A 15,870-nucleotide genomic window follows, 5' to 3' on the forward strand; every position below is an offset into this window, starting at 1 on the left:
ACAGGGTACTTAGTGTATACATTTTTGCAAAAAGGTAAAAAGCTGTCTCACCTCGTCACGGTGTACCCATCTGAGACAGTCCCTAACCTACTGAAGTTAAAAACATTATCAATACCTGACTTGTGTCATGTCAAACTCCAATATGAATGGTGGCAAGTGGTCAGCTGTGTCCCAGATTAAATACACAGTGAAGTGAGACGCAATTACCGTAGTTGTTCAGTCTCAGTATTAGGAGGGCTGCGCCCCCAACTTGCAAAAAAGCAAGATAACATACAAAAAACACAAAAAACCTGAGCTGAAACAATGTTCAGTAAACATGCAACATTAAGCATGTGAATTGCAGCCTTAAGACTAGAAAAAAACCAAAGAGAAAATTGCATGAAAAATACCCTGACTATAAATAAATAAATTGCAAGTGCTCAATAACAGGGTACTTAGTGTATACATTTTTGCAAAAAGGTAAAAAGCTGTCTCACCTCGTCACGGTGTACTCTCAACATGATGGACACTTCACAGGTGCAAGGTAAATTGCACACCAGTGGCGCGCATAGGGCACTGTTCACACTTGTATGCGCATGGTGTCCAGCCAGCAACCTATTACCACGCCCTTACTATTAGATTAGGCGGGTTACCCGGACACTACTCACTGCAGCACGCAAGGGACAGAAATTCCACTATGCACGGCCGTATTAAGAGGCCCGGCTGCAAACCGCATAGTCAAAGTGCAAAAAATACATATAAAATATATGTGAGGTATTCGTTTGTAAATTGGCCAATGTACGTAAGCCCACAATCCTCATCACGGATCCTCATGCTTGCGGGTCCCTACACTGATAAATATCAAAAATAGCAACAAAAAGAGGAGCTAAAAACTCCCCCAAAAATATATTATAAAATGTACTCGCAGCAAAAAAGGGCAACCAGTCCAGTTAGCCCAGGCCAACACATCTAATGCACAAACAGGATGCAGACAAGCCTCTCAACATGATGGACACTTCACAGGTGCAAGGTAAATTGCACACCAGTGGTGCGCTTAGGCCACTGTTCACACTTGTATGCGCATGGTGTCCAGCCAGTAACCTATTACCATGCCCTTACTATTAGATTAGGCGGGTTACCCGGATACTACTCACTGCAGCACGTAAGGGACAGAAATTCCACTATGCACGGCCGTATTAAGAGGCCCGGCTGCACCCCGCATAGTCAAAGTGCAAAAAATACATATAAAATATAATTTACCTTGCACCTGTGAAGTGTCCATCATGTTGAGAGGCTTGTCTGCATCCTGTTTGTGCATTAGATGTGTTGGCCTGGGCTAACTGGACTGGTTGCCCTTTTTTGCTGTGAGTACATTTTATAATACATTTTTGGGGGAGTTTTTAGCTCCTCTTTTTGTTACCTTTCCTTTAGAGCAGCATTATATAAGTGGTATCACTTACTTAGCTGCTTGCTGTAGTTTTGATAAAAGCACTGTTTTATCAGCAGGAGATTATCATTAGAGAACTAGTAAATCTGCTGCTATGTAGTCCTCCGTATTCCTGAGCTTTGTAATCCTGTTCCTACTACTTATTGGTAGCTTTCTACCTGTACACACTGTACACAGAAATCTGCTAATTAGTGGTGTGGGTGGGGTTATAACGTGCTCCGAATTCAGAGTACTGGCAGATCTGCAGCAGCTAAAACTCTGATTTTATCAAAACTGCAGCAAGCAGCCGAGTAAGTGATACAGTTTTAGAATCGGTGTCTCCACGTTATGCTGCTCTACCATGGGGTAGCACAAAGCCTGGTGAGGCATACCCTTTAAACTGTGTGTTCTCTGAAACATGCTGCCAGTGATTTGGACAGCATTAATTGACTAACCCATTCTCTTTAAATAAATAAATAAATAAATAAATAATAACGTTACAGGAACCCTTTTTAAGGTTTTTTTTTTGTACTACAGGAAAAAATCAGAATGTCTTGCTGAAGCAACGTCTTCATAGAATAATTAGTTACGAGTCACAGGAGCCCTATGGAAAAAGAGTTTCTTCTGAGTTAGTATTACATTACTACTTAAATATACAAGGCCTGTTGGTCACAACCTCCGTACTGTACCCAACGGCCATATACAAGCTTTCTCAATCACTTGCGTGATTTTCGTTTAAGTTAACATAAAGTTTTGCTGAAAAGAAATGTACAAAGACAACCATTCAATTCAGGATTAATCGCCATGGCAACTGAAATGTGGTGACCGAAATGGGGGAAGGTTGCAGTCCTCTCTGTTTCCTACCAGCTGTCACATGCGACCTCTGTAGTCAGCGCTCCAGCCAAAGTGCACCAAGAAACCATATCTATACATTGTAGGAATTGGTACAAGGACGGCCAGAAAAGAAGAGCGTAATCCTGCTAACTGGATGACAGACGCCTAACAGGATGCTTTGTAGTAAAAGCTGGATTATTAGTAAACCCCTCTTTATGTTATTGCAGGGGGGTGTAAAGGGAAGCACTAAGCGGGCTGTCATCATTGTATATGCAGGGTACTACTGGATATACAGAAGGGACGCGATGCTGCAGGCTCATCACTATAATGTTAGAGGGTATCTCGGACTAGTTCTTTTTTTCTGATGAGGCAAAGGACTGACCAGCCGCTAACTACCTGCATGTTCTGCTCGGTGCTGGCTCACGGACTGCGCCCGCTGCTGATTTTGCTACTCTTCTGGGCTGTTCTGCTGATGGGGCGTGCCTGCCTGTCACTATGATTGACAGTTATCCCCCAAAATGTTGCTGTCAGTCACGTCCTATCAGCAGAGCAGCAACACCTGCCTAGACGTTCTTAGGCCTGTAAGAACAAAATAAAAGTCCCAGATAACCCTTTAAGGCCTTGTGCGCACTAGGCATTTTTGCCGCGTTTTTAGCGGCGTTTTTTACCGCGTTTTTGTGCTGAAAACGCAGTGACATTGCTTCCCCAGCAATGTCAATGGGTTTTCAGAAGTGCTGTCCTCACACAGCGTTTTTTTTTAGCTGCGTTTTTGTGGTGACTACAAAAACGCAGCATGTCAATTATTTCTGCGTTTTCCACTGCGTTTTTCACTCATTGAATTCAATGAGATGTTAAAAACGCAATGAAAAACGCATATAGCCGCGTTTCTATGACTAAAAACGCAGCTATAAACGCAAGGGGTGGGTACTACAGTGACGTGTACAGGAAAAGGATTCCTTCTGTTGGTAAACACAGAAGCATGAATCCTCCCGGTACCGTCACCGCTGCCTCCACCTCCCGTCCTGTGCATGTCAGCTCTGTGCGGCGCCATGTCTGGGCAGGAGGTGGAGGCAGCGGCGAAAACCAAAGTGAACAGTAGAAAAAAAAAATGTCATATATACTCACCTGTCTGCAGGGTCCCGGTGCCATGCCTGCTTCCAGACCCTGTCTCGGTACCGCCGCTCTGGCTGTGTGCAGTCTCCCCGGGGCAGGACCTTGCTTGCAGGACCTGGCGGTGGATCACCTGATGCAGTCACCTGACGCATCAGCTGATCGTAGTCTCGCCGGCTTTTTCGCGCCCGGCCGGCTATCAGCTGATCCTGCCGTCAGGGGACTTCATCAGCTGATTACCGGCAGCTCCTGCAGCGATCGGACAGGATCAGACTCCTGTCCAATTGATCGCTGCAGGAGCTGCCGGTAATCAGCACAGCACATAAGTGAGTATTATTTTTTTTTTTCTACTGATGCATCAGCTGATTGTATAATCGGCTTTTATACAATCAGCTGATGTGTCATGTGATTCACATCCTTTAACCTGACACATCATCTGATCGCTTTGCCTTCCAGCAAACCGATCAGATGATATTGGATCCGGATTGGACGGCGCGGGACCCTTGACCCAGGATTACTGCGGAGGGGGGTTGTTTATTTCAATAAAGATGGAGTCACTAATTGTGTTGTGTTTTATTTCTAATAAAAATATTTTTCTGTGTGTTGTTGTTTTTTTTTTTTTTATCATTACTACAAATTCATGGTGGCCATGTCTAATATTGGCGTGACACCATGAATTTCGGGCTTAGGGCTAGCTGATAATATACAGCTAGCCCTAACTCCATTATTACCTAGCTAGCCACCCGGCTTCAGGGCAGCTGGAAGAGTTGGATACAGCGCCAGAAGATGGCGCTTCTATGAAAGCGCCATTTTCTGGGGCGGCTGCGGACTGCAATTCGCAGTGGGGGTGCCCAGAAATCTTGGGCACCCTGCACTGTGGATTCCAATCCCCAGCTGCCTAGTTGTACCCGGCTGGACTCAAAAATTAGGCGAAGCCCACGTCATTTTTTTTTTTTAATTATTTCATGAAATTCATGAAATAATTAAAAAAAAAAAGGGCTTCTCTATATTTTTGGTTCCCAGCCGGGTACAAATAGGCAGCTGGGGGTTGGGGGCAGCCCGTACCTGCCTGCTGTACCCGGCTAGCATACAAAAATATGGCGAAGCCCATGTCATTTATTTTTTCTTTTTGGGCAAAAAACTGCATACAGTCCTGGATGGAAGATGCTGAGCCTTGTAGTTCTGCAGCTGCTGTCTGCTCTCCTGCATACACTAGTGAATGGAGGATGCTGAGCCTTGTAGTTCTGCAGCTGCTGTCTGCTCTCCTGCAGACAATGAACATTTTGAAGAAGGAAATGACATCAGACCTTTTTTTTTTTTTTTTTTCATCAACAATCTTTAATGGCATTGTGCACTGTTTAAAAACGCAGTGAGCCAAAACGCAGCAAAAAACGCACCAAATCGCGGCAAAAATGCATGCGTTTTTGCCGCGTTTTTTTAGCCGCGGGTGCGTTTTTTGAGACAAACGCACATAAAAACGCAGCGTGAAAAAAACGCCTAGTGCGCACATACCCTAAGTCACCCAACAGCAATGAAGCAAGCCATGATTTATCAGGGTGAACATAACCTATACCTTCAGAGCTCTCTCTACAGTTAAAATTGCTGTCTGGCAATAAATTATGCTTCTTTAAAGAGTAAGTAATTTGTTTTATCTATATATAGTACATATGAGAATATGCAAGTTTGTAATCTATCTTGTAAGTGAAATCTGATTCTTTTTCTTGGACTGATTCATTCATTCCCACTGACTTCATTGAATACTGGTTTTTCCATTACTGAGATAAATGACAGTTTGTGCTCATAAGGTTCTTTGGAGAACTGTAACTGTCGTTTTAGGAGATCTTGTGGTAGGATGGCAATCTGTCTCCAGCTCTTCCCTGCTTCCCCCCCCCATAGAAATAGAATCTTAAAAGCACTAACTGGCATCTCCAATCTAAGTAATAAGAAAATGTGTGGAGAAAAAAGCAGATTGGTAAGATATATTACCAAGTTTTCTATTTTCACTTGTACTATTGATAAAACAAAAATATAAATGTTGGATAAGGCTGCTTTCACACCTCCGGTGTTAGCAAAGCCGGCCAATCCGGCTCTAAAACCTATCCAACGGATGCGCGACAATACCGCATCCTTTGCATAAGTTTTTGATATGCGGCCCGTCCGGTTTTTGCTGCTTGCGGCACGCTACTGAGCATGCGCAGTGGAAAAAACCGGCTGCGGCGGCCGGATGCGGTGTTTTCCGCAGGACGCCGCATGCGGCGTCCATAGGCATGCATTGCAAATCGCGCCGCATCGGACAAAAAATGTGCCAGGCAACGTTCCATCCGGCCTCCGCATTGGCTAAATCTGCCACATGCGGCAAAAATCGGACCGAACGCAAGCCCATGCGGCACAATACGGCACTAATGTAAGTCTATGAAAAAAAAAAACGCAACCGGCAGCAAAAGAAAACTGTTGCGGTTTTTCTGCAAAGCCCCGGATTGTGCCGCACAGGAAAAAACGGATGTGTGAAAGCAGCCTAAGCTTTAAAGCATCACTGCATCGTTTTTGATTTTTTTATTTCACAGCTGGAATGGTGCTTTAAATATAAGTCCCCTATCCCCTGTTTTATACTCATCGTCCGGCAGATTCTCCTTTTATCGTTGCCACTCTGATAGGTCCCTTGTGATTTGTGACCTGCCGGCAGCTTCTGTGTTTCATGTACAGCGCCGGACGTCACAACTCAATACAAGTCTATGAGAGCCTTGTTCTGGCTCTCATGGAGTTGCATTGGGAGCTTTTAATGTAACTTCTGACTTCTGGCCAATCAAAAGTAACAGCCACAAGTGACTCGGGACGAGGGCGTTACCAAAAAGTATGAAAACACCTCAGAGTAAGTTATAAAAATGATGTGGTCAATGAACAGGCGTGGGAGCGTGAAGGACCTTTACGCATGAGAAGCTGCATCATCTCCTTTCCCCTAGCTACAGAGGACTCAATGTGGGTGACTTCTCACACGAGGCATTCTGAGAATATATATCAGAACCTACAATGATATGCATTCCCCTAGTTGGTGCATGAACTCCTAAACATAACGAGTGATACTGTGAGTAAAGGCCCCGTCACACTAAGCAACATCGCTAGCAACATCGCTGCTAACGAACAACTTTTGTGACGTTGCTAGCGATGTTGCTGTGTGTGACATCCAGCAACAACCTGGCCCCTGCTGTGAGGTCGTTGGTTGTTGCTGAATGTCCTGGGCCATTTTTTAGTTGTTGCTGTCCTGCTGTGAAGCACAGATCGCTGTGTGTGACAGCGAGACAGCAACAACTAAATGTGCAGGCAGCAGGAGCCGGCTTCTGCGGAGGCTGGTAACCAATGTAAACATCGGGTAACCAAGAAGCCCTGTCCTTGGTTACCCGATATTTACCTTCGATACCAGCCTCCTCCACTCTCACTGTCAGTGCCGGCTCCTGCTCTGTGCACATGTAGCTGCAGCACACATCGGGTTAATTAACCCGATGTGTGCTGTAACTAGGAGAGCAAGGAGCCAGCGCTCAGTGTGCGCTGCTCCCTGCTCTCTGCACGTGTAGCTCCGTGCGGTGGTAACCAAGGTAAATATCGGGTTGGTTACTCGATATTTACCTTAGTTACCAAGCGCAGCATCTTCCACGCTGCGCTGGGGGCTGGTCACTGGTTGCTGGTGAGCTCACCAGCAACTCGTGTAGCCACGCTCCAGCGATCCCTGCCAGGTATCGTTGTTGGGATCGCTGGTAAGTTGCTTAGTGTGACTGGACCTTTAGACCTTCACAGGTCAAAACGTTAAGTATCACATTTCCAATTGCACTTGTCCTCACCTGTGGGATTAACCACTTTATAAAATAAATTCCACTGTTTTGCATCCAAACCCTTGAAAGGATCAGGATACCTCGGCCCTGACTGACCCTGAAATAGGCCCTTGGTAGTGACCGGATGGGATGAGCACTAGTCAATCCCACTAAGACCTAAAGAACGCATAGAGAAAACAAACGGGAATGCAAATGGAAAACGCATGTGCAAGATGACTTTGGGAGAATAATAGCAACATACAACAATGATAGAAGACTACAAGACAACTGCTTTGCAATTTGGACAGATAAGAGTAAACTATCAGTGGCAACAAATCAAGGGGAAATGCAGGTATATATATATATGTATATGTATATATATATATATATATATATAATATATATATATAATATATATATATATATTCTATACACACACACACAGGGAGTAGGGATAAGAATTTGCAGCTGAACTGTCAATATATCCAAAAGGGAGAGCGTTAACCCTAACAGATAAGATAAATAGTACTCCATTCACACCAAGGAAGAAAGAATGGAATATCCAGGAGCAGTTTGTGTATCCAAACTTTGTGACCTTCTGCAGCCGGACACCACAGGGTTGTCTGTCAATTGTGACACACCCACGGCACCATGGCAAGTCCTTACACACCTGAGGGAGTCACTTACCCACTTTCCTTAAAAACATGTAAAGGGTAAAGAATTCTAGATTTCTGCATGGGCAAAATTTGTTGTCTACTTTACATGTCCCCATAACATTTTGGCAGGGTGAAAATGATTTGTGTGTGTGTGTTAGGCTAGATGCGCACGCTGCTGTTTTGTTGTCACAAAGCTGCACCTTGTCCCAGAAATGTAAAAAAATAAACGCTTGTAGTGATGCTGCATTTTTGGTGCATTTTTGACCATGCGTTTTTGATGCATTTTTTCAGCAGAAGTAAGTCAAAAACGCAAGGGAATGGAACATGCTGCAGTTTTTTGTTTGTCAGTTTGTAACAAATAAACTGCAGACAAAATAACTGCAGCGTGCACATAGCAAATCTGAATTCTCATAGACTTTCCTGGGAAGTCAAAAGTTAGAACTTTCTGACAAAACTGCACCAAATAACGCAGCAAAAAAATGCGATAAAAACTGCAGCATGCACATGTAGCCCAATGGCTCCAAGGTATGAAAGTGTGGGAGTCACACAAAGGGAGAACTAAGCCAATGCAAACAAATTAGCAAACCAAGGTGCAAAATCAAATAACAACCAGATATAACCATTAGAATATATTTAATACACCTGTAACCAATGCAGGTCCATGTGAATGTGCCACTGGAATGCCCAGCTGGCATGTGACATTCATATTGAAACTGAGACAAAAAAGGTTTTTATTATCTATCCCTATAGCATTGACTGCGGTTTAAAAACGCATGCAAAAAAAGCAAGCAAAAATACTATAAAAAGCAGCAAATACGAGGAAAATCTGCAATTTTTTTTATACCTGCATTTTTTTACTGACTATTGCAGTTAATGGGTAAAAAAAGCTGAAAGAATTGAATTGACAGTTGTTTATTTTCTGCATCAAATCTGACTAGAATGACTGGTGACCAGTGGCTAGTGATTGGCTGCAGTGCTCACGAGACATTTTTAATTTCAGAAGACCATCAGGATAATCCTTTTACTTATATTAGACTGTACTTGCTGTAGTACATATTTTTATTAAGTTTCTAGGTGCCATTTAAGGGTAAGTGAGTTAAACTTATATGATAAACTATCCACCACCCCAACTCTCCCTCATCACCTCTCTTTACATCATAGCAACAATTACATAGCTTCCTCTCACATGACTGCTGCAGCCAGTCACTGACCTCAGCGGTCTGGTAGTATCCACCCCTGCATTACCACTGAGATGGCGAGTAATCAATGCATGGAAGTAAACAAAGGCTGATTGGGGATTTATCAGGTAAGTATTGTGCATTGTATTTGAGCTACATGGCCGTCATAAGATCAGCTCCAGTCCAATGACTTCACTAATAAAGATACACTGTTAGAGCTCAGACATCATTTTTTGAGTGTGGGTTTTATGCCTGTTTTTCCCTGATAGATCTTAGCCTATGGGCTGTTCATATATCCAATTTTTAGTTATTTTTGCGGCCCGAGAGGTCATTCCAAATCACTGATACGTCCAATATTGATTGAATGTGAAATGAAAATCAGCAATGGAAGCCTATGGGTCCATGAAAAAAAAAAAAATCGAAATTCACTAATATGCTATCTGAATGCTGTCCATTTTTTATGGACTGCTATAGAGAAGGTAGAAATTTTTTTTATTTTTTTTTTTAAATACAAGAAAAACTAATGACACTTGGATGAATCTCGGATCTGATGAAATTCTGAATAAAATTACTAATAAAATGAAGACGGAAAAACACCGACATCTGAACGATCTACACAGATAACGTAATATATTTCAAAAACAATTCAGTATGTAATGTACAGCTCTGTAGTTATAAATCTTTTATTTTGCAAAAAAACCCAGCTTTGACTTGAAAGACAACTTGAATGAATAAGGAATGGAATAAATTATAAACTTGCTGTTCGGGAACATCTGCCTTGTATAGGAGCAAATTATACCACCCAAAATAATGTCCTTAGATCTCTTTATCAAGCAACAGATTGTCAAATGGGCTGCTGAAAATGAAGATATTAGAAGGATCGCCTTTCACTGGGAGCACAACAGACAGTTAAATGAAGTCTCTTTCAGTGTGAGTTTGTGGTAGGTCTTGTAACTGATTGGCATGGATCCCAGAATGCTGATTTAAGACAATTCAAGGATAATTCATGGTTGCCTGAGGCTTACACCAGAATTAAATCGTACAATATTATGTTTACTGTAACATTTAGTTTCCCCAGGCAAAAATCCTTGACCAGAAGAATTGCAGAGTGAGAGTTTCTTAATATGTTTTCACAAATGCAATTAAAAGCTATTTTGTTTTTATTCTTTTGAGTCCATATACCATCTGTGTTGACTTATTTACAATACATGTTTTTACAGTCTTTTGAGTTTTTTTGTTTTTTTTTCCTTGTAGAGACAAGTGAGTGAGTGACTTTCTAATTTTGTAGGATTTGGATGTAATTCCTATAAATGTGTTTTCATCTCCTCTGTTTGAACAGATGTGTAAATAAAGCACATTCTTGCTTCATGTATAATACTTTAAAAAGGGAATGCAGTTAGGGCCTATTAAAGATTTACAAATTGTTGGCAAGACTAGACTGGTAATGTATCAAGCCGTTACGATTCCTAATACCTATTTTGTTACATTTGTACCGCTGTATATATGCCGAGCAGCAATCACTAGAAAAGCGCTTCAGGCACTCAATTATGTTTTCAGTGTTGGAAACAATGAAACCACTTAGAAAGATTAACATTATATTACTTAAAAGTGCATGTGTTTTTTTTCAACTTCAATCATATGTACATAATAGGCAGCACGGCTAGCACTAGGGTCCTGGATTCAAATCCCACTAAGGACTAGGAGTTTGTATGTTCTCCCGTTCTGTCTGTAAGGAGTTTGTATGTTCTCTCGTTCTGTCTGTAAGGAGTTTGTATGTTCTCCCGTTCTGTCTGTAAGGAGTTTGTGTGTTCTCCCGTTCTGTCTGTAAGGAGTTTGTGTATTCTCCCGTTCTGTCTGTAAGGAGTTTGTGTATTCTCCCGTTCTGTCTGTAAGGTCTTTGTATGTTCTCCCATTCTGTCTGTAAGGAGTTTGTATATTCTCCCGTTCTGTCTGTAAGGTCTTTGTTTGTTCTCCAGTTCTGTCTGTAAGGAGTTTGTATGTTCTCTCGTTCTGTCTGTAAGGAGTTTGTATGTTCTCCCGTTTTGTCTGTAAGGAGTTTGTATGTTCTCCCATTCTGTCTGTAATCAGTTTGTATGTTGTCCCGTTCTGTCTGTAATCGGTTTGTATGTTCTCCCGTTCTGTCTGTAAGGAGTTTGTATGCTCTTCCGTTTTGTCTGTAAGGAGTTTGTATGTTCTCCCGTCTTGTCTGTAAGGAGTTTGTATGCTCTTCCGTTTTGTCTGTAAGGCGTTTGTATGTTCTCCCATTTCGTCTGTAAGGAGTTTGTATGTTCTCTCGTTCTGTCTGTAAGGAGTTTGTATGTTCTCCCATTTCGTCTGTAAGGAGTTTGTATGTTCTCTCGTTCTGTCTGTAAGGAGTTTGTATGTTTTCCCGTTCTGTCTGTAAGGAGTTTGTATGTTCTCCCGTTCTGTCTGTAATGAGTTTGTATGTTATCCCGTCGTGTCTCTAAGGAGTTTGTATGTTTGTATGTTCTCCCGTTCTGTCTGTAAGGAGTTTGTATGTTCTCCCGTTCTGTCTGTAAGGAGTTTGTATGTTCTCCCGTTTTATCTGTAAGGAGTTTGTATGTTCTCCCGTTCTGTCTCTAAGGAGTTTGTATGTTTGTATGTTCTCCCGTTCTGTCTGTAAGGAGTTTGTATGTTCTCTCGTTCTGTCTGCAAGGAGTTTGTATGTTCTCCCGTTCTGTCTGTAATGAGTTTGTATGTTATCCCGTTGTGTCGCTAAGGAGTTTGTATGTTTGTATGTTCTCTCGTTCTGTCTGTAAGGAGTTTGTATGTTCTCCCCATGTTTAGGTGGTTTTCCTCCGGGGTATACAGTTTACTCCAACACTCTAAAGACCTACTAATAGGGAATTTAGATTGTTAGCCCCAATGGGGACAGCGATAATCACGTCTGTAGTAAAGCGCTATGGAATTAATAATGCTATTTACGTGAGTAAAATAAATTTTTAAGGCAACTTGTCAGTAAGATCACGCACTAATTGTAGACCATCTCATCTAAGAGAATAAGTCAGAGCAAAAAAATATCCTGAATTAAGCACATTAGCATGAAGGACAGCTTTTTCCTTCAATGTCATTTTTCCGGGCTAGCTCCTTCCCAGTTCCCCGGACTGTCCAAGATGCACCACGCAGCTAATACGCCTATCAGATAAAAGATAGTTTAACTGGGAAATTAACCTACGTATTTTGACAATAAGGGTACGTTTCTTCCCCCGTAAGTTACCTTTCATGGTGATATGCTTACTTTACATTGGATCTTTGCCTTGACAGACCTTTAAGGGACAGGTGCTTAGATCCTTTTAAACTGTACTTTATTTACTCTCTTGTCCACAAATTGGCTAGTAGTTGAGGAGCACATCACTAGATATTTCCATTAGCTTATTTCAAATGAAAATTGTTGCACATGGGAGAGCAGCTTTTCAGCTGAAGGAAGCTGATCCAGAAGTCACTGCATTGTTAATAATCTCAATTTTGATATAATGTTGACCTTGGATGTTAAGCCAGGTTTAATACTATTTGTGGGAATATTATATGGAGATGACCCACCCAAAATTCTGCTATCTATACATTCATCCTCTGTGTGTTGAAAGTGTTTCTAATTTTTAAAGGAGGTTTCCACTACTAATGTGACCCCCTTTCATTTGTCCTAACTATTCCTAACACTTTCCTAATTATATTTCTGCAACCTACCATGATCTCTCTGTTCTGGCTTTGATCCTTTCGGTCTAGAGCCCGGATTTAGGACAACTGAGCAGGGCACATCACTGGTAGGTGCGGGGTTCCCTCTCTGAAAGTGACAGCAGTCTGAGCACACATGCGCAGGTCACACTTCAATTTCCTCTCAGCCTGCTTTACAGTGCGGTGTTTTCATGTGACAAGCGCTGCGATGTAGCAATCACAGGGTGATTTGCTATCTAATGATTGGCACATCACAGCGTTTTTCATATGAAACCACCTCTCTGTAATACAGGCTGAGTGAAGTGTCATCTGCACATGCATGCCGAGAATGCTGTCACTCACCAAAAGGCAGCCCCACCCCCACCAGTGGTGTGTCATGCTGTGTCCGATTTCGGTCTCCAGACCAGAAGGGTCAAAGCCAGAACATCTACATAGGAGTATACAGTATGAGCCAAAGAGAGATCAGCATGCAGGAGCAGGGTAGGTAGCAGAAGTATATTAGGAAATTTTTAGGAATAATTAGGACAAATGAAACTGGGTGACATTAGTAGTGGAAAACCTATTTAATGCAAAAAGGAATCCTCTGATATCCAATATGCCATTTATCAGCTCAGGTGACTTCAGAGTGAGTTGCGCTTTTTGTGTAAGACAAGTGTCACTCCATTTTTATACGACAACCAGTCAGATCTCTTAGTAATCTGTAAATCCGTAAACCATCCTCTACTTTTCTATCCACATTACTCTGTACTCATTAAATAAATGCTGTACATCCAGAGGTTTTCATATTCTTACAAGCAAAATTAATTTCCTGCTCTTGTCCACCAGTCATCATCATTGGAAACTAAAAAGTCAATGTTTGGTATTAACACACAGTAAAACTTTGCTTTCTTAGTACTTGAAGAGAAGTCGACATACAATTTATGATGCTAAAGTTGATGGATGTGTTCCTCCTGCCATCTTTTGTCGCAAAAATGTGAAATACAGCAGCTTAATGTGAAATCCAAAGATAATTTCAAGGACTGTTTTTTACATCAAGACCTCCTTGCTCCACTTAAGCTGCCTAGTGGTGTTTTGTTAGGTGACACTGACTAGCTTTAACAAGCTGTAGGAGGAAATGTGAAATATGTCTCAAGATGTTACGGGAAGAGTATCACTGAAATATGTAAAAGCAAACTGACAATGGCGCTCTAATGAGAAATCATTGTCTTTCTATATCCAATATACAGTATTTAATAATAATAATTTATTCATTTTATATAGCGCTATTAATTCCACAGCGCTTCACATACATCAGCAATACTGTCCCCATTGGGGCTCACAATCTAAGGTCCCTATCAGTATATTTTTCTGCTGCTTCTTGTAACACTCAATCAAATACCATTACATTTCTTTGTCAAAACTATCTATATTTTCTTCTAATAAAATCTGTATATTGGCTTTAAGGGGTTTTCCAGAACTGACATATTGATGGTCTATCAGTATACAATAAATAGGCCATCAATTTGTCAGTGCTGGACAACTGTGGAGATCAAGCAAGGCTAAGGCCAATTGTACACTATATTTGTACACTTAGCCAAATGTATATGACAGGAGTTGTCAGCAGATTTCACAATATATACTGCAAACATTGTTAAATAGAGCTAATAGACCTGGTGAAACTGGTGTATTTAGTATGAATATACTTGCCTAAATGGTTGCATAATCCTGATCATAAAATCTGGTTAGAGCTGGACACATAAAATACTAATTTTAATATTAGTCAGGGAAACCTATTTTCAAAATAAGTACACCAGTCTTGTCAGGTCTGAGAGATGTATGTTGTCTTGTGCAGCTTGTGTTGTTAAACTTGCTGACAGATCCACTTTAACATTGGATCACAAGAAGAAAGTAGGTTTGTTTGTATAATTCAATGTACTTACAGTATTTTTGTTTTTGATTATAGAAATGTAATTTGATTGATGAAGATGGATTTTCGCAGCAAAGCGGGGTTGAACCAGCAGAAGACATTAGCCATGTAATGACTCAAGTAATTCACAAAGACAAAAAAGTCCTTCATGCTGGCAACACTACGTTTTTGGTGGGCGATACACCTAAAGTTCTAAGAAAGTAAGTACAAATAAATTATAAAGGAGAATAATATTGTAAACTGGCTGTAATGTAAAGGCTGTTACCTATTCAAAGAAGGAAGTACCAAGAATACCAAAATATACCAATCGACGATATAAAAATTCAACTAAAATAAATAAACATACATCATTAATAAATAATTATAATTTTATTAACACAAAATGAAAAGTAAAAATAACATTTATGAAACAAAGTCATAATGTAACAATGAAAGGTTATAAAAAGAAGTGAGGCTGATTAATCAGAATAAAAGTAAAAATTAAATATAGGTAAGTCTAGCAGAGTAAATCACGGCTAATCAGTCAGCATTATCTTGTTTACACTTGCACTTTATAATTATTTATATTCATTGTACTTTTTTTCATATTAAATATTTACTTTCATCCTGTATTCAATCATATACATCAACTATATACTTATTTTATAATGTATTTAGTATAATCAAAATTGGTTTGATCTTCATGTATATTTAGATTTCATTCTTTTTTAATGATGGGTGAACCCACAGATATTTGAGTTTTGAGTTCGGCGGGTCTGGCCAGACTTTTTTTTAAAAAAAAAAAAAAATTCAGTTCAGGACCAGACTTGAACCCAAACATCTGCCCTGTTGCCGAACCCCATATAAGTCTATGCAGATCCGAACATTGTGCAGTAAAATGGTGGTAGAAAAGACTAGAGGGATTAGGCAATTAAACTTGCTAAGTCTCCGGGACAGCTGTAACACTACTTCTGGGTCCACTCATTAACCCTCATACATATTCACTGCTTCCCCCACCCACCGTCATTCTCGATGTCTGTGATTGGTTGTAGTCAGACTGCACCCCCACCCTGTGTGATAGTGTCCATGATTTGGTTGGAATCGCACATGCTGTCTTCACCCCTATAGTGGTATTAAAATAAATTGACATAGGGTCCCCCCATATTGTAATACCCAATGCAGATAAAGCACATGGCTACATGCTGCAGCCCCCAACCGTGTGCTTATCTTAATTGTGTATCAAAATAAGAGAGGACCCCCCCTCCCCATGTGCCTTTTTTTTTAATTATTTGAATAAATAATTTAA

At 40.9% G+C, this 15,870-nt stretch overlaps 1 protein-coding gene across 1 annotated transcript in view; it reads left to right on the forward strand.

The window, feature by feature from the left end:
• ERCC6L2 (ERCC excision repair 6 like 2) overlaps positions 1 to 15,870 on the forward strand; it is a 205,570-nt gene that overhangs the window by 171,255 nt on the left and 18,445 nt on the right. The window contains exon 18 of the mRNA XM_075318703.1: positions 14,622 to 14,785. Within this exon, the coding sequence (XP_075174818.1) occupies positions 14,622 to 14,785 (164 nt within the window). The remainder of the gene's footprint in view (positions 1 to 14,621; positions 14,786 to 15,870) is intronic.

Source organism: Anomaloglossus baeobatrachus, chromosome 1 (assembly GCF_048569485.1).
Source record: "Anomaloglossus baeobatrachus isolate aAnoBae1 chromosome 1, aAnoBae1.hap1, whole genome shotgun sequence".
Classification (NCBI taxonomy): domain Eukaryota; kingdom Metazoa; phylum Chordata; class Amphibia; order Anura; family Aromobatidae; genus Anomaloglossus; species Anomaloglossus baeobatrachus.